The sequence below is a fragment of the Meles meles genome, chromosome 11 (genome assembly GCF_922984935.1).
Source record: "Meles meles chromosome 11, mMelMel3.1 paternal haplotype, whole genome shotgun sequence".
Lineage (NCBI taxonomy): Eukaryota > Metazoa > Chordata > Mammalia > Carnivora > Mustelidae > Meles > Meles meles.
Window position 1 is genome coordinate 8,205,587 of NC_060076.1, and position 18,396 is coordinate 8,223,982.

Consider the following 18,396-nt stretch of genomic DNA (forward strand, 5'->3'; position numbering starts at 1 on the left):
TCTGCTCAGGTCATGATCCTGGAGCCCCAGGATTGAGTCCCACATCAGGCTCCTTGCTCAGTGGGGAGCCTGCTTCTCCCTCTGACCCTCCCTCTCCCCAATGCTCTCTCTCTTGCTCACTCTCTCTCTCTCTCTCAGATAAATAAAATCTTTAAAAAAAATAAAAAATAAAACAGACTCAACTATAGAGAACAAACTGATGGTTACCAGAGGCGAGGTAGGTGGGGGCATGGGAGGAACAGGTGAAGGGGATTAAAGAGCATATACTTGTCACGATGACTTTAGTAAGTAATAAATGGAACTGGTGAATCACCATATTATACACTTGAAACTAACATAATACTATATGTTAACCATACTGGAATTTTAAAATTTTTAATAATTAATTAATTAACTAAATGAAATTGCACATGTGATTCAGATTATATTCCTGATGGATGGTACTGGTCTAGAGTGCCGGCCCTGGTTTTAAATCCCAGATAGTGCCACTTACTCTCTGTATGAAGAAGTGATTTTCCTCTTTAAGCACTGACCTGCTCATCAGTGTATTGGGAATAATAAATACACCTAATTTATCAGGTTGATGTGAGAAGTAGATTACATAATGCATGTAAAGCACTTAAGCATGAGACCTAGACATGGGGGATGCCTGAGTGGCTCAGTTACTTAAGCGTCTGCCTTCAGCTCAGGTTGTGATCTCAGGGTCCTGGGATTGAGTCCCGCATCGGGCTCCTGCTTAACAGGGAGCCTGCTTCTCCCTCTGCCGGCCGCTCCCCCTGCTTGCACGTGCCCTCTCTCTCTCTCTCTCTCTGACAAATAAAGTCTTAAAAAAAAAAAAAAAAAATCCTTGAAAAAAAAAACTAGATATGGCAGGTGTTCAAAAATGGGAGCTTCCCTTAATATTACCATCCAGCATTAGGTGAATAATCAGGAGGTGAAGGTTTTAGACCTGGCTCTGCCCATACCTGGCTATATGTTCCAGGCAAAAATAATAATAATAATAATAATAATCTCTTAGATGCTTCACTTCTTTATCAGAAAATCAGGAGCTAATAATCTGCTTCATCTCGTCATTCTGAAGACTGAGTTCTTTCAATCTACATGTATTCACTGAGTACCAACTATGAGCTAGGCACCATTTGGGGCACTGGGAAAAAGCAATGAACAAGTCAGATAAAGCTCCTGTCCTTAAAGAGTTTCTATTCCAGAGAAGATATATCACAAAAAAATTATTATATAATGTAATGTTGGGTAGGAATAAGAAATATGAAGAAACTGGAGCAGGGTAAGGGAAAGGAGTGATGAAGAGATGCCACTTTAGGCCAAGGACAGAGAGAGACACGTGGAGAAAAGCCAGTAGGAGTGAAGGAAAAAAAAGCGCAGGGCCCTGTGGCAGGGGGACGCTGGGTGAGTCTGGGTTAGAAAGAGGCAGCCAAGGGGCGCCTGGGTGGCTCAGTGGGTTAAGCCGCTGCCTTCGGCTCAGGTCATGATCTCAGGGTCCTGGGATCGAGTCCCGCATCGGGCTCTCTGCTCCGCGGCGAGCCTGCTTCCCTCTCTCTCTCTCTCTCTGCCTGCCTCTCTGTCTGCTTGTGATCTCGCTGTCAAATAAATAAATAAATCTTTAAAAAAAAAAAAAAGAAAGAGGCAGCCAAGGTGTAGCTGCAAAGCACAGAGATGGGGGCAGGAGGAGAGACTCGGCCAGACCACAGGGGGCCCTGGAGGCCTTGGGAGGAACGCAGGGTCTCATTCTCACAGGAGGCAGCCGCTAGAGAGCTTTACATGGGTTTTTAGATGATCCCTGGGCTACGCTGAAGGAGGTGATGCCAGACTCAGCATGACACAAAATAAACATGGGGGCCGGCAACTGCAGAAGGCGGACACACGGCTCCGTTAGCTCCCCCCGCATCCTGGAGGGCACAGACCCTGTTACAGCAAAGGGGACAGGGAGGAAGCAGGCATGGCAGTAAACAGGCCAGTGGCACTGCAGAGAATCACAGCCGTAGGACAGGGCCTGCAGTCAGGCTCCAGGCCACCGCACAGGCAATACTGCTCTACCCTCAGAGCACAAAAGGAAGAAACCAAGTCATTGCAAAACAAGAAGCCAACTCGGCGCCTTCACCACAAGGAACAGCCCTCAGTCAGACCAGCAGAAACACACTGGCTGAACAAAAAACAATTTTAAAAAAATGTATTATTACAAAATACTATTTTTTATCATAGAAAAGTCATCGTAAAAATGCAGAAAGCAAGGTGCCTGGGTGGCTCTGCCTTCGGCTCAGGTCATGATCGCAGGGTCCTGGGATCGAGTCCCGCGTCGGGCTCTCTGCTCAGCGGGGAGCCTGCTTCCCCCTCTCTCTCTGCCTGCCTCTCTGCCTACTTGTGATCTCTCTCTATGTGTCAAATAAATACATAAATTTTTTTTTAAAAATGCAGAAAGCAAACAAAAAGAAACAAACAGAAGTAAAATTAAATTCCAACTAACTAGAATCCTACAACAACCAGAAGTTACAGTAAATAATGTTTGGCTGTTTATATCCAGTTAGCAATGAATACCTAAACATCAAATCTAGACCTCTTCTTCTGCAAATATAAATGTGTGTGCATTGCACGTGCTTTTTACAAAACGGCACTGTTCTCTGTTACTGGTGCTGTAACTCGCCCCTTTCACTGGCTATTCGTATATACCACACGTGACTTTCAAGGTGGTTAATTCGAGATTGATGGCATCCTTTTTAATGCGGCCTAGTATTTCATAAAGAATATTATATCCCACAGGCCCTGGTTGGGCATATGGGTCGTTTCCAACCGGTTTTTCCTGCCCCTGTCGCACCCTGTTTTGGTGCCCAGACACTCACGTCAGTTCCGTTACTTACAGCAAACTCCTCGGGACTCACTTTCAAGACATCGAAGACAACGGCATCGTAGCTCTTGCTGGCATAGTCGCAGCTCTGGCCCTCCAGAGAGTCTGAGCTGCTGCTGCCCTGCGGAGGACAGGGAGAGAGGGTGCCGCCTGAGCGGTCGGGCTCACTGCAGACTCGCTACCTCCCACACCCAGACCGAGGACGCACACACGGAGGAAAAGCTCCTACTGCCCACTGCTGTACCCATTCCAGGCACCACGTTGGGCACTTCATACGCACACTCCTGTTTAAGCCTTGAAAGAACGGAGTACACACTATTTTTACTCCCGCTTTACAGATAAGGAAGCAGAGGCAATGCCACGTCCCCAAGGTATCACGGCCAGGAAACCGGAGAGCCAGGAGGTGAACCTAGTTTCGCCTACCCTCGATCATGGCCCCCACTGCTTCTAGCCCGCTGCGTAGCTGGTGGGGTAAAAAGCCAGAGCCCACTCTTCCGTTTAGAGAGAACGGGACTTCATAGCTCAGGAGGCCTGAGGCAATCATCGGTCTTGCTCTGTCTCTCAAACATTACCTAGTTTCACCTTTGTTTTTTGTTGTTGTTGTTATTGTTTTCTGGAAGTCACTGCAGAAAATTCTCATACAAAATGTTAAACTGGCTCTCAAGGCTTATTTCATATATGGGCCATTTGGAATTCAAAACCAGATTGCTGATGAGGTGAGAGGTAACCAACTGGCTTTGGAGACGGGCGTGAAAGTTATATTTAGTAGAGTCCCTTATTAAGGTGAATCCTGTGAGCTCTGCACGGACAGAGGGGTCTCCCATAAAAGAACACATTAAAACTCCCCAAATGTGGCCGGTTTTATGAAGCCCAACCCTGTGGGGATCCCAGAATGTTGAACGTACCTTCTCGATTTTATTTAATTTCCTCAAACTCTACTTTGGGGAACCATTCAAACTTACCACCCAAAAACTTGTGCCCTATTCATAAACGGTTTTATTCGTCTCAACCCGTGAAGAAGGATTTTGTGGTTTCCATTAACCTCAATATCTTGGACTGGGATTTAGAGAACATGCTTTTATTAATTCTTCTTTATTTCACTCTTTCCAAAAAGGCTATATCTGGAAAAACTTTGCAATCTTACTGGAAACTAGAGTGTTTTTAGGCCAGTGAGGGAAACCAACAGTCAACAACCAAGAATGTGAGGTTAAAAGGAGGAGCGGAAACGCAGACCTGTAGATTTCAGTAGGCCTGTGTCACTGAAAGGTTTTACGAAGGAGGCTGCTATACCCAAAAGTCGAAGGTGATCTGAAGAAGTAGCACACCGTGGTGGCTGAGAGCTCTGAAGTCATGCCTGGTGGGAACGCCAGCTCCACGCCAGCGGCTGCCTGACCTCGCACAAGCTATTCACCTGACCGTCTTAGAGCTCTCTGGAAAACGGCACCATAGGCAGCACCCCCCCCCCACCGCCCCGCCGCCCAGGGCTGTGGTATAGGTTATATACAGTGAAGCTAACAAAGCAGAGGGCAGAATTACCCTCCCCAGAAGACGCTGATTCATGGGGCCTGGGCGGGCTCGGCCGTGGCTACTTCAGAAGTTCCCTGCACGATGGGACATTCTCCCCTGAGGAGAATCTGTGCTAAACTTCTGAGAAGTAACAAAGACGAATCTTGAATGCGTCTGAAACTGGCAGTCTGTTCTGCCTCTCGGTCCTGTGCACAGGCCCCAAACAGGCGATCACCTGTAAGTCCCTGCATTGCCGCACCCACCTTCCAGAAAGTAACCAAGTCAGGCGACAGGGTGGTTTTCCTCAGTGTAGTGTCATCAGGGTTAGGAGCACTGGCTTGAGTGTCACAGGGGCCTGACCGTGAATCTCCACCTACTGTGGGCCAGCTGTGTGATTTAAGCCAGTTTATTCACCTCTTCCTGCCTTAGTTTCCCCACTTTGCCTTCAGTTTCTGAAGCAACAGTACAGACCCGATCGGGCTACTGTAAGGACGGGTGGGATGACAAGTGAACACGCAGGACACAGGCCTGGCAGACAGGACGTGCTGCGTTATGGGGGTGGATGTGTGTGTGGTGTCACTCAGTCACCAAAATTTGCTGAGTGCTTCAATTATACATGTGTTCTCTCATTCAACAATGCTGTGAGTACTTACCATGTTCCGGATACACACACATAGGCACCCACACACAATATACACGTGTCTATGTGTATGTGCACGCACAAACACACAGAGAGATCAGAAAAGACAGACGTTTTACTCTAGATGAAGTGTAAATTGTAAATGAAAACAGAAGTCGGATTTCCTCCAGTTACCAAACAGTCCATTCCCGGGATTTCAGGTTTTATAACTTTCCTGTAACACCCCACTGCATCTGACCCAGACACACGCTCATACAAGAGGCCTTCTTTAATCCAGTGTTGCCCCAAACACACTAGCGGTGGTGGTGACGATGAGGCAGTAACTTCATTTAAATCTGTATTGGCGCCATTGGGGAATTTTAAAAGGACTCCCAAGTCTGCTTTCAGAAGCGGAGATCAAAAGAAGGAATTTTTTAAAGGTCTATAAGATATGAATAGGTTCCTGTGAATTTCTAGCTGGTCACACAGGATCATTTCAGAAGCCCAGCTCTGCTGTGAGGGACTGCGCGTTCCCTGGCCAGTGGTCATGGGGGCCAGGCGTGACTTTCAGCCAGGTGGCATCCCTGGGCCTGATGACAGCCGCTCCTCTTGCGTGTCTCTGTTCCATCACTGCACTTGGAAAACAAACCCCTACACCCCCCAAAGCCCAGGGCAGGGGCCCTAGCCCAGGCCACTCGCAGACCCCCAGTCCTTACAGCCATCTCCTACTGAGCAAGGTAAACAAGAGCGCGGGGCCAGTTGGAATCACTTCTGTCTGACTTCATTCTGGAATGTGCGACTTATTTATATCAGCAGCAGCTTTTCTTGGGAAAGGTCTGATCCCATCTTGCCACCAAAATGGAATGCGGCACTTGCCACAGCCGGACTGGGCAGGTGTTTGCTTTTCTTTGAAGAGGACGACTGCAGGAAACGCACTGATCCTCAGGGCTGACTGCCTCCCAAATCTCGCGCCTGGTGTGGCCAAGGGCCTCTGGAGTGCTAAGAATGGTGGGATTCATGGAGCCTTGCTTCCTTGCTGTCCGCAACTTAGCTGGGGCCTGGGTCCGCTGAAAGGAGTCCCCCCAGTCCCACCCATGGTCCCGATTCTCACAGCCCCGTACCTGTGGAGTGGCGGAGGTGACCAACACGCTAGCCATCAGACCATTCCTCTTGTACATAGTCTCTGGGCCGCAGGGAGCTTCAGGGCAGCCTCCGTCGGTGACATAACCTGTCTGGAGAAGTCCTGCAAGGCAAGGGTGCTCATGAAAACCAGTTTCAAACTCAACTTAATCCCACTGGGGGCAGGGAGGGGGGCAGGGAACATTGTGCTAGACTTGAACAGAAGACCACAAAGAAGACCTTTACCTTTTCTTAAAGATTTTATTTATTTATTTGGCAAGGACAGAGAGCATGAGCAGGGGGCAGCAGGCAGCAGGAGAAACTGGCCCCCCGACTGGGCAGGAAGCCCAACGCAGGGCTTAATCCCAGGACCCTGGGATCATCCTGAGCCAAAGGCCGAGGCTTAACCAACTGAGGCCCCCAGGTACCCCACAGCCTTTGTTTTGTTTATTTATTTTAAAGGTTTTATTTATTTATTTGACAGAGAGAGAACGCACACAAGCAGGGGGAGGCAGCGGGAGAAGCAGGCTCCTCACTGAGGGGAGCCCGAAGCGGGACTCAATCCCAGGACTCCAGGATCATGACCTGAGCCAAAGGCAGACTCTTAATGGTCTGAGCCACCAGGTGCCCTGCCCTTTGTTTTAAATGAAAGCGGGTAAAGAAGACAATGGATTTTACCGCATCTACCCATGCCCTCGACCGCTTCATCAGTAGCAAGGTGAGACTTGTGCAGTGCTCACCACGGCCCTCACAACAGCCTCGGGCAGGTCCTCTTCTGCCCATATTACATGTGAGGCACCTGAGCCGCAGAGCGCTTTAGTGCCTTCGCTCATGCTGCCTCCTGATCCCATCATCAGTCAAGGCCCTGCTCAAACGTCGTTTCTTCTGAGTATCGTGCCTGGACCACTCGAACCAGGTCCAGATGCTCTCATGCCAGTGTGTACACGCCCCTAGCAGAGCATTCATCACAGCACTGAACATTCCAGAACTGTAGCCGCCACCTGCTTGTCAGCAGGAAAATGACCAGGAGGGCAAGGAGAATATAACAGGGGAAGGAAAGGAGAAGGTGGAAGGCCCAGCTGGAAGCCAACTGCAATCACCCAGGCCAGAGCTGAAGGTCTTCTGTGCTAAGTGACGTTGTCACAGTGAAGTCAGAGAGAAGGAGACAGACTGGGAGACAGCAGGAGCAGAAAGTAATGGGGAAGAGGGACAGAGGAGAATAAGCTGAGGATGAATGGCGTCTGGCCTGAGGTGCCAGAAGGATGGTGTGTCCGTCCTCAAGGAAAGGGACAGAGGCGGCACCGCAGATTTGTAGAAGATGAAGAGCTTCATCTGGAATATATGCCGAACCCACAGTGCCAGAGAAGATCCACCCTGGAGGGAAGGTCTCGCCTGAAGCCCACTGGGGAAGATGGTCTGGAGGTAGACAGAGAAGATCTCCACCCTGCCTGTGTCGCTGCCGGAGCCTCAGCCACAGGGCCCGTGGCGAGCAGCGTCCAACACCCGAGAAGGAGCGCCAGAGTGCCACAGGCTCCGGCAGTGCACGGCTCCAAAGCCACGATGGCCGTCCCCTCACAACCACTCTGCTGGCTTCCGTCAGCCCCGATCTCCTCGGCGACAGCCTGTGAGCCGTCCACCTTCCCTCCCTTCTTCCCCCAGACACTGAGAGGAACCAGTCTGAGCTATTAATGACATTTGGGGGCCAAGTGGGGACCGCTGGATATGGACGTTTCAGAGGATACTGAATTACCATTCCTTTTCTGGGGCATGAGAGCAACAGTGGGGAGATTAAGCAGGAGCGAGTCTATCTGGGGGACACGTGGGACAGAAGGCGGAGCTGAAGTGAGCTTGCGACTTCATTTCAAATCAATCCACAAAATACGATGAAGTCGAGATAAGGCGACCATGTCAGAACGCCAACAACTGACATCCACTGACAGAAGTTCACTGCCCTGGCCTCTCAGCCTTTCTCAATGCTCGATCCTTTTCATACTGAGAAAGCAAAGGGGGAAAGAAAGCACAGGTCGGCTAAGTTCTTCTCCGAGTCCAAACTCCCCGCTCGTGAGGGAAAGGGGACGGGCTGGAAACACTCATTTGTTGATCATCCGTGTCCTCGGAGAAGCCGTGCCCGCTGTTACCTGGGACCCTGTGCCGGTGGCTGGGGCAGGTCTGGAAGGCAGCGGCATGAAAATAGGAAGAGACCTTTAGCGAAAGAAGGTCTCAGCAGGGCGAAGGGAAACGCCCCAGGTAAAGGCAAATCCAAACCACGGTGAGCTGCCACCTCACACCCGCCAGGACGGCGATCACGGAAAAGGCAGCACCGAGTGTGGACAAGGACGCGGAGAAGTGGAGCCCGCATACGCTGCTGCTGAGGGGGGCGAAAGGTCCAGCTCCTTTGGAAAGCAGTTTGATACTTTCTTAAAAAGTTAAACATAGGAGCGCCCGGGTGGCTCAGTGGGTTAAAGCCTCTGCCTTCGGCTCAGGTCATGGCCCCAGGGTCCTGGGATCGAGCCCCGCATCGGGCTCTCTGCTCTGCAGGGAGCCTGCTTCCTCCTCTCTCTCTTGCTACTCTGCCTAGTTGTGATTTCTCTCCGTCAAATAAAAAAAAAAAGTTGAACATACACTTACCAACTGACCAGCAATTCTACTCCTAGGTAGCTACCTTGAAAGAAATGAAAGTCTATGTCCACACAAAGACACTCACATATTATTCATCAGAGCCAAAAACTGGAAACACCTGAACGCTCTGCTGAGCAGGTCGGCAACGTGACAGGTCCATACGGGGGAAGAGGACCCAGCAATAAAGAAACGAAATACTGATAGAAGCCGTAACACGAATAAACCTCAAAAACATTATGCTAAGTGAAAGAGGTCAGAACCAAAACGCTGTACTATAGGGTGCCATTTTTATGAAATGTCCAAAAAAGGCAAATTCATAGAGACAGGAGCATATCAGTGGTTGGTTGGGGGTGGAGGCAGCCGACCGCTCTGCAAACGGGCACAAGGGATTCTTCTGAGGTGACGGAGAAGTTCTAAAACTGGGTCATCGTGACAGTCCCACAGCTCTGTAAATTCACCAGAAGTTACAGAATTATACACTTGGAATGGGTGAATTTTACGGTATGCACACTCCACAGTGAAAGCAGCAGCCACCGGCTCGGTTTCACGGCGGCGACCTGAACTGCCATGTTTAACTGCCCCCCTTCCACATCCCTTTGAAATAATCCAAGAAACAGTAAAATAGCAAAAACAAACTACATTAGCACATGACAAGAGAGAAGGGTTATTAATAAGCAAAAATCTTTGAGGAATCCAGTGCAGAAGAGACAGGACTGCGGGGAGGGGAACCAGCCCCTGGAGCAAAGGGAAGGCCTCCCAGGAGTCTGGTGGATGAGAACCTGCGACAGACACCCCAGGAGAAACTCGGAGACTTCAAAGTGGGGAAGCCAGAAACTGAGGCTGAGAGTAAGGCCCGCTCGAGAACCCAAGGGGCAGCATGAGACCGGCTCAAGCTGCAGGCCTCTCTCAGACCAGACGACCCAGCTCATGCGGACTGGGAGTCAGGGCCAACCCAGCCAGGCTCTCGATGCCAGCAGCTACCGGCTTGTTGGATGGACTGTGTTCAGATGAGCTCAAGCCTGACTGAAGTGACTCGACCCAAGTCTGACAGAGTCACCGTGGCAGGAGGACAGAGGGGACACCAGCCTGATGTTCCCTGTGGATCCAACCTGCTCCCATTCCAGGCTGAGGTGGGCTTTACTCCTTTCAGGGTATGCCTGGCGCTCTGTGGGTCTTCACCAAGGGGAGACCAACATGGAGCCCAGTCTGCTCAGCCTGGCCCCAACCAGAGGCCTTGGCTCTCCCCAGTTGCCTGACATGTAAATTCTCAAGTCACAGAGCCCGTCAACACAGGTGCCACATTTTATCCTCACACTCTCTTCCACGACTGGTCATTGGCTCACTTCCTACATCCAGTCTGAAGGACAAGCCACTCTGCCCATTTCTCCAGCATCGTGCTCCGAGGTGCCCCTGTGCACACACCACCAGTGGCACACCCAGGAACAGCAGCAGCACAAAGCTGGGCTAGGTGCCACGTTTCTAGCTCATTTCATCTTCACAAAAACCCCGTGCTGGGGAGACTCTTCTACTCCTGGAACTGAGGCTCTGAGAGGCGATGTAATTGACTGCTGGTTGAGGGGTGGGACTAGGGAGTTCAAACCCTGGTCCGTCGAAACCTGGGCCTAGGCCTCATCCAAGAGCCCAGGAGGCCCCAGTGAGAAAATGCATGTAAAACACTCTACCCAGGCCAGTGACAGACCAAGCACTCAATCAAAGTTATTAGTTACTCTGAGTGCTAATCTAATCCTACAATTCCATTCATTTATACCTATTCTTTTTTCCTAAAATAATGAACAAAAAATTAACTTCAAGAAAGCACAGCATCACGCTGGGAAACCACCGGCCTCCATTGCAGGAAAGGGGTTTCCAGCTATGAGCCCGAGGTGTCCAGGGAGCACAGGCTGAGTCCAGGTGTCTAAGTGCAGGGCTCCTCTTCCAAGAGGCCTGCTCTGCCCACTCCACACCCCTCTGGCCCACCTAGAGACGAAGCACATCAGCCACAGTGTGTTATCCCTTCCGCTTCCTATAGGCAGCCCAGAGCACTTGTTTGAGATCCGATTCCTGCACGTCTCGCCATGGACCCAAATAGCCTAACTTATGGGCAGTGACTCTCAGGTGAGTGATATTTCACATACTAAGAAATGACAGGATCAAGCAGAACAGAGCATCCTTTTCAGGGCCCAGAGACACCTCCAGCCGTCCACCTTCAGTCCCTGAGGCCCAGCCGTCCCCAACTCCTCATTAGGGACCAGACGCCCGTCAAGGGAGTTGGGCTGGCCCAGACCCGAGAACTGCTTCGGCAACCCCAGGAGGGCCCCTGGTGACGGCGACCATGCCTCCCAGGCCGGAATGACTAGAGCAGAGTGGCTACCTGATTCTCCTGGGAACTCAGGACCCTGAGACGCCAGTCTCTCCCGGCCAGCCAACCTGAGGCACTGTGCCCTCACTTCCAGCGGGTGGCCAGATCCTGCGTGGAGCAGGAAGAGTCAGCCAGAGTGTGAAGGGAGCAGACGCAAGGAGAAGCTTGAAGGCAGAATCTATCTGAAAGAAAAGGAGAGCAGTGGACCTGGCTCCCACCCCGGGCTCTGGGGTAGATGCTTCTTTCTCAGCAGCAGGTAGTTGGGAGTGGCTTCCGAAAGATCTGGACCAGGGCTACTTCCTAAACACCAAGTTCATGCCAAGCCACCAGAAACCTGACTCTGAAAACACAGGGGGCTCACTTGAACAGGGAAAGATAAGCATTGATCATTCACTCATCAAGCTCCTACTTTATGCAGGAATTGTTCTAGCTGGGAGTTCCTAATCGTTTTTGTGCCCTGGACCCTTTTGGAAGCCTAGTGAAGCCTCTGGGTCCCTCCTCACAGAAATGTTAATGCATAAAATGCATAATGCATTTTGTTAAATGCATGTATTGATGCATAAAATAAAATTACACAGGAAACCAATTATATTATTTTTTTAAGATTTTATTTATTTATTTGACAGACAGATATCACAAGTAGGCAGAGAGGGAAGCAGGCTCCCTGCTGAGCAGAGAGCCCGATTCGGGGCTCGATCCCAAGACGCTGGGATCATGACCTGAGCTAGAAGCAGAGGCTTTAACCCACTGAGCCACCCAGGCACCCTGAAACCAATTATATTAAAATAGTTATTAAACTATTTTAAAATAGTTTATAACATAATAATGTATATTTCTTCATTTAACGGGAAATACATATTTCTTTATTATTGCATTAAATAACAAGATCTTTGGTGGGTTTAATAACTACCATAGTTTGAAAGTAGTTACGAGCAGAGATATTCTAAGAGGCCAATGATCATTGTGTGATATGAAAATACCATGAGTTTCATTGGCAACAAAGTCCCAAATACGATTATTATTACTGGGATTCACTGTCTTTATTAGTAACTGAGAGAAATGCTAAAATTCATTTAGAGGTTGGTGAAAATAAAGATGTCATATTTTTCTCATCAAAATTCAGTGATGTCTGCAGAAGCCCTGTTCCAGGCAGTGGAGACATGAAGTGAGTAGGCCCTGCTCCTGCAGAACTTACATTCCAGTGCAGAAGTCAGAAAATACACACATGGATACAAAGAAGGTAACTTCAGATACTGAGAAATATCTTAAAAAACTAAAATGGGGGGGGCCGCTGGTGGCTCAGTGGGTTAAGCCTCTGCCTTTGGCTCAGGTCATGGTCTCAGGGTCCTGGGATTAAGCCCCACATCGGGCTCTCCCTGCTCAGCGGGGAACCTGCTCCCCCCCCCACCTGCCTCTCTGCCTACTTGTGATCTCTCTCTCTGTCAAATAAATAAATAAAATCTAAAAAAACTAAAATAGGGTGGAGGAGAGCGTTTGTCAGGTCACCAAGGAAGGACACGCTGAGGACGTTTGAACTGAAATGTGAACTACAAGCTTAGGGAAGAGTCAGCCCATAAAAACCACCATGTGTGCTCTGTAGTGGGCACCGCAAGGGCAAAGGCCCTGAGATGCACGCGAGCTCAGCAGGCCTGTGATGGAGGCAGATGGACCTGAGTGCGCAGAAGGCAGTGGACAGACAGGCTGGGGCCAGAGCATGAAGGGCCTTGCACGCCATGGTGGGTGTGTGGGTTGCGTCTGGAGCGCAGTGGGAACCCTCTGGTGTATTGGAGGGTTTTGAGCAGGGGAGAGACAGAATCTGATCTTACGGTTTTTGAGACCACTTTGGCTGCTGGGCAGAGAACTGGATGAAGAGAGACAAAGTCGGAGCCTCGGAGGCAGCAGGGACAAGAGAGGACGCCGGCATGGACTGCTGGCTACAGGGATGGGGGATGGATCTGGGAGGGGTTCTGGAAAGAAACAGACAAGACCTGGTGATGGACCACAGGTGACACGAGAAGAAACGAAGGGAACCAAGGATGACTCCTAGCCTTGGGGCTGTCACGAGTGGATGACAGTCCCATGTTGCTCAGCTGTCCACTCCTTCACGCATCACCCACCCACCCACTGAGCCCACTGGGGGACCAGTCCTGGGCATCTAGAGTCAGAAACAACACAACTCCGCCCTCCAGGGTCCTGCAGAGCAGTAGGGAGAACACCAGCAAGTAGATACTCAAGGGACACATGCTCTAACAGATCACAGGTTCACTCTGGGGGTCAACATCACTGAGAAGAACCCTTGAGCTGGCTCTCAAAGGACCAGTGGGAGTGTCTCAAGGGAAGGGCAGAGGAGGGTACCCTGAGCTAGCCTGGAAGCCCAGGGCGGAAAGGACTCCTGACATGCCTTGCGCCAGGAGCACAAGGGAGCAGACTCCCCTCCTCACCAGACCACAGCCCACGTCCATCCTAACACACAGAGGCCAATAAGCTAGGCAGGGATCCCCAGAGAGTTTAACAGATGGCCCTGACGCTGCAGACACAGCCACGCCGTTCTGTCTCCTGGTCACTCCCCCATCTGTTGGGCAGACTTGGTGAAACCTCCCAAGTCCTGCTCGTGCAGAGAATTCAGACCAGTCCTTGGCCTCAAGGAGCTCACATCATTATCTGCTCACCCGTCATCAGGACAATTTATTAAACACTCCGTTCCAGGCTCTGGCTGGGGATTTCCATGCATTAAAAAACATTTTTTTTTAACAGATGAAGAAATGGAGGTACAAAGAGATTAATGACACCATAACTTGGGGATGCACTGACCACAGCACGGCCCCTGCTAGACTGGGCAGTCTGGCAGGTAGGCAAGAGCCCTAGCTCTGAGCTTGCCATTTGACTCTGAATCACACCAAAATCCCATCTTCCCATCCTTCTCCGGCTCTCTCACCTCTCTCTCATACACACATACACACATACACATACACACACACACACACATACACACACACACGCTGCTAATGCCTCCTTGGAAACCGAAACATGCCGCAGAGCAAGCAATTCTCATGATGTAACTTCACAAGAACGTGGCAATTGTATCAGGACCACAGAACAATCCCTCATCTTGTTTCTGTATGACAGACTCTGCTCTCGTGTGTGGGCTCCCGGAGAGGGGAGGAAAATCCCATATGCCATGTTGGTTTCCTTCCAAACTTGCAGAATTCTCCTTCGACACTGCAGGTTCAGGAAACCAAGAAAATAACATGAGACAGTCTGGTGTAGACCACTGTTGAGAAGGCAGAATAACCACTTTTTCCTACGCGTATGGAGGTTGTTTCAAAGAAAATACACACATTCAGGAATGTTCAATTACAAGAGAGTGATCTCTTCCAAATGTTTCAGACGAGCATGGAAACGGATCCCGAGCCCCGCTGCAGAGCCCGTTTCCCAAGCGTGGAGTGGGCTGCTCTCCGCGGATGTGGTGGGAACCGGCTCCACCTTTGTGCATCTTTTTTTTTTTTTTAAGGTTTATTTTTATTTATTTGACAGATAGAGATCACAAGTAGGCAGAGAGGCAGGCGGAGAGAGAGAGAGGAGGAAGCAGGCTCCCCGCGGAGCAGAGAGCCCGATGCGGGGCTCGATCCCAGGACCCTGAGATCATGACCTGAGCCGAAGGCAGCGGCTTTAACCCACTGAGCCACCCAGGTGCCCCACCACCTTTGTGCATCTTGAACAGAAGCTGTGACAAGATGAATAAGAAGGAAACAAAGAGGGCTGTGGGCAGAACAACCCCTCCATCGCTCCAGGAGCGGTACGTGTGTGTGTGTTTGTGCACACATGCGCACGTGGGCAAACACACACGCAAACACACACACACACACACACACACACACAGCGCATGCAGAGTTCCCACTGCAACTGTCACTCTGGAGCTGGACCACCAGCCAGCAGCTCTAGAAAGTCCCCCTTGTGGGCGCTGGCAGGGCTGTTATCTCTGCCTCCTCCTGGCCCTCTCCAAACTGGCCAAACCTCTTTTCCTGGCAAGCAGCAGCGTCTGGCGGCTTTCAAAGAGAGGCCCGGCCACGTAAGCACATGTCAGACTTGAATGCCATCACTCACTGCAGCGCTCCCCGCCGCCCCCTCCCCGCACCCCGTCCCTTCCAAACCACCCACCAGATGTTCAACCTCCAACATCCCACCTTCTCACTGAGGGAAGGAGAGTGGGCTGGGGAGGCGCCACCACGGCTGTGCCTCTGTGGAGGAGAGAAAGCAGCAGGGTGTGGGGAAGAGGGCTGGCTCCAGGGGTGGAGGGCTGCAGATCTCACCAAAGAGGGACAAAACCTGTGAAACTGAGTGAACCCAGAGAGAAGCATGAGGACTGCATCTTCTTGGGGAAGGGAAGAACCTACATTTATGGAGCTAAGGTAGGCGCCCGCAAACAGGCAGCAATCCACCAATCCAGGAGATGGGCACGGACTGAGCGCCCCACGTCCCCCCACAGTCCACACAGGGTGTGCTGAAGCCAGGGAAGCGGAAGTGGACGAGGTCCATCCTCGTTCTCAGAAACCTTAGTCCAGCCCAGGGGCACCTAACCTTTTCAAGGAGGAGGACTTCCTGAATTTCTCACATAAAGTAATACAGATACATGCTGAAATTGTATATTCTTAATAAAAAGGCATCAAATAAAAAAGGAAAGTCTCCTCTCCCCACCACCCTTGGTCCCCGTCCCCAAGGTCACACAGCCCACACGGAGTAGGGCAGCATTTCTGCACACGTCCGCGCACGTGGAGGAGAAGCAAACACACAGATACAACGTAAACGTATTTCAGAGACTAGCCTTTCAACACACACACACACACACACAAATTAGTTCTATTTTTGGCATCTGTTGACTAAGAAAAAAACCCTTGGCGACAAAAAGCTGCTATAGATCACCAACGCACTTCAGTTAACCTGTGGTCTAATCATCACAGCAGTATCGACATCCACGTGGAACACGCAAGGTGTGGTCACAGCCCGCATCCCGCAGGCCGCCAGAGCCCGCAGCACGCGCGGATCTGGGGAGGCGCTCGACGCCCTCCAACCCCGCCGGTTCACAGCGGCAGGTGAAGGCCTGGTGGAAGCTGAGAACAAGACAGCTGCAGAGCAGTGTCCGGGGCAGGAGAACAGATCCATCAGGAGCCGAATTCTCACCTGCCACTTACTCTGTGCCCCGGGCAAGCTGCTTCACCTGACCAAGCTCTACCTTCCTCGCCTGGCAAACAGGGAGACTCGTGATGCCCGCCTCGCAGGTGGTCAACGGGGTCCCTAGGACGCTGTAGGCTAGGAGCAGCTGGGAAGTGACAGCTGTGCCTGTGCCCCTCACCGCCAGGCTCACCCGCTGGGGCGGGGCAGGCACAGGCAGGGCTCCGGTAGCATAAGACCACAAGACATCACACAGAAGTTGAGGCACCAAGAGAAGTGGGAGTGAACACACGCGTCTCATAAAACCAGGGAAGGTTCTCGAAAGAAAACCAGTGCTTTGGCTGGCTGGATAGTTTTTCAGGCCTCTATGAAAAGGCCGCTAGAGCTTCGCCATCCCTCACGCGTACACATACAATTCTCTTGAAACCAAAGGCTCCTCCTCCATTCTGAAACAAGGCTGCAGAACACCGGCGGAGGGGAGAGGTCCCCACGGGCAGCCACTAGCTGGCAGGTAAGGCCTGGTTTCTCCATAGTGGGGGAGGCCAACTTGGGAGAAACAAGAGGCCTAGGGATCCCTATGGGTGAGGCTTACAGGGAGCGCCGGGAAATGGGGGTGAAGGGGAGAGCGAGAATGAGGGTGGTCTTCCTGGAGCACGCCAGACCCCCTCAACAGCGCTGGGAACACCCCGGAAAGCTGGAGAGTGACATTTCCCTTTCTGCATATTTGGGATGATGGTATCCTGGGCAGGGACCGGTGCCCGCTCCCTCTCCCCAGCTCTGCACAGCCCCCGCCAGCCACCTACTTCCTCTTAGTTAAGGTCCCAGGAGCACACGCTCTGGGGAAGGCAGGCAGTGTCGTCTGAAACTGGACGGACGGGGTCCACCCGGGCAGGCATCAGTGGAAACAACCCTCCCTGTGGAACACGCCTGGGCTCACCACCACCCCCAAGTCCAGCCCACCCAGGCTTGCTCGAGGGCAGTGTCGTCCTCACACTCTCCCTGCTGCACCCCTGCCTCCTCACGCTTGTTTCTTAACACAAACAGAGGGATCCTTCCAAAACATCAACCAAAAACTCACAGAACATAACTAAGAAGGGTGAACTCTCCTGTACGTAGAGCATACCCAGCCGGAGAGAAACAGTCCGCATCCCGGGCCTTTCCCTGGAAGGAAGCTAGAGAAACGCCCTCAACGACAGGAGAAGGCGTTCCATGTCCCAGGCAGCAGCTCCTGCAGAAGCAGGCAGTGGGAAGAGGAGAAGGAAGTCAGGCAGGGGCACCAGCTAGTGCAGCACCATTCAGGAGGGCGCTGAGGACGGCCTGGGGCTCTGACGCACGGAAAGCCGGCCTCGCAAAGGGACCAGCGCCTGAGTCTCCCAGAGTCTCCTGGGGTGGAAGAGGGAAGGCGGGAGATGGAGTCTGGTGTTTTCTGGGAACTTGAGGTGCCTCCTGAGCATGTTCTCAGGCTTAAAATAAACAGTGGAGAGCAAAATGTTACAAATGCAAGAGAAAGAGGGGTCGCCTGGGGCTCCTGGGTGGCTCAGTTGTTAAGCATCTGCCTTCGCCTCGGGTCATGATCTCAGAGTCCTGGGATCGAGCCCTGTATCTGCCTCCCTGCTCAGCAGGAAGCCTGCTTCTCCCTCTCCCACTCCCCCTGCTTATGTTCCTTCTCTCGCTGTGTGTCTCTCTGTCAAATAAGTAAAATCTGAAAGAGAGAGAGAGAGAGAGAAGGAAGGAAGGGAGGGAGGAAATTAAGAAAATTAAAAAACAGAAGTGGCGACGGCTGACAGAGCACATCTCAGAGAAGATGGTAAAGTGGGACTGTGGTAGCTGCTTCCCCTGCCCCCGGAGGATGGGGGAGGACGATGGCCGCTACTCAGACCTTTGCTAGAGGAGGGAGGCCCTGGGGAGAGCCTGGCCGGCACAGGGGGCTCCCACGCCAGGGCAGGGGCTCAGTGAAGTCTCCCAGGATGAGACACTTCTGCCCTACGGGGATGTGAAGCAAAAGCACGAGAACCGGACCATTAATTTCCTCCACTGGGGACCTGATGTGACCCTCAGGACAGGGCGCTGTCCCAGGCTGGAGGACACTAATGCGGCCCCACAACTGGATGTGAGGAGGGATGGTGGACAGAGACAGAACAGGAG

At 51.6% G+C, this 18,396-nt stretch overlaps 1 protein-coding gene across 17 annotated transcripts in view; it reads right to left on the minus strand.

Moving 5' to 3' along the window:
- Window positions 1-18,396, minus strand: part of RALGPS1 (Ral GEF with PH domain and SH3 binding motif 1) — a 274,225-nt gene that overhangs the window by 214,979 nt on the left and 40,850 nt on the right. For 15 of the 17 annotated variants that reach the window (XR_006820740.1, XR_006820741.1, XM_046022361.1 and 12 more), the window contains 2 exons: window positions 6,107-6,228; window positions 2,874-2,981 (listed from right to left, as the gene is read on the minus strand). Coding sequence is in view for 15 of the 17 variants with exons in the window: in XM_046022361.1 (XP_045878317.1) it covers window positions 2,874-2,981; window positions 6,107-6,163 (165 nt within the window). In the remaining 2 variants the exon portion in view is untranslated. Of the gene's footprint in view, window positions 1-2,873; window positions 2,982-6,106; window positions 6,229-10,567; window positions 10,701-18,396 lie in introns of all 17 variants that reach the window. The other 2 variants (XM_046022362.1, XM_046022367.1) reach the window with 2 other exon arrangements.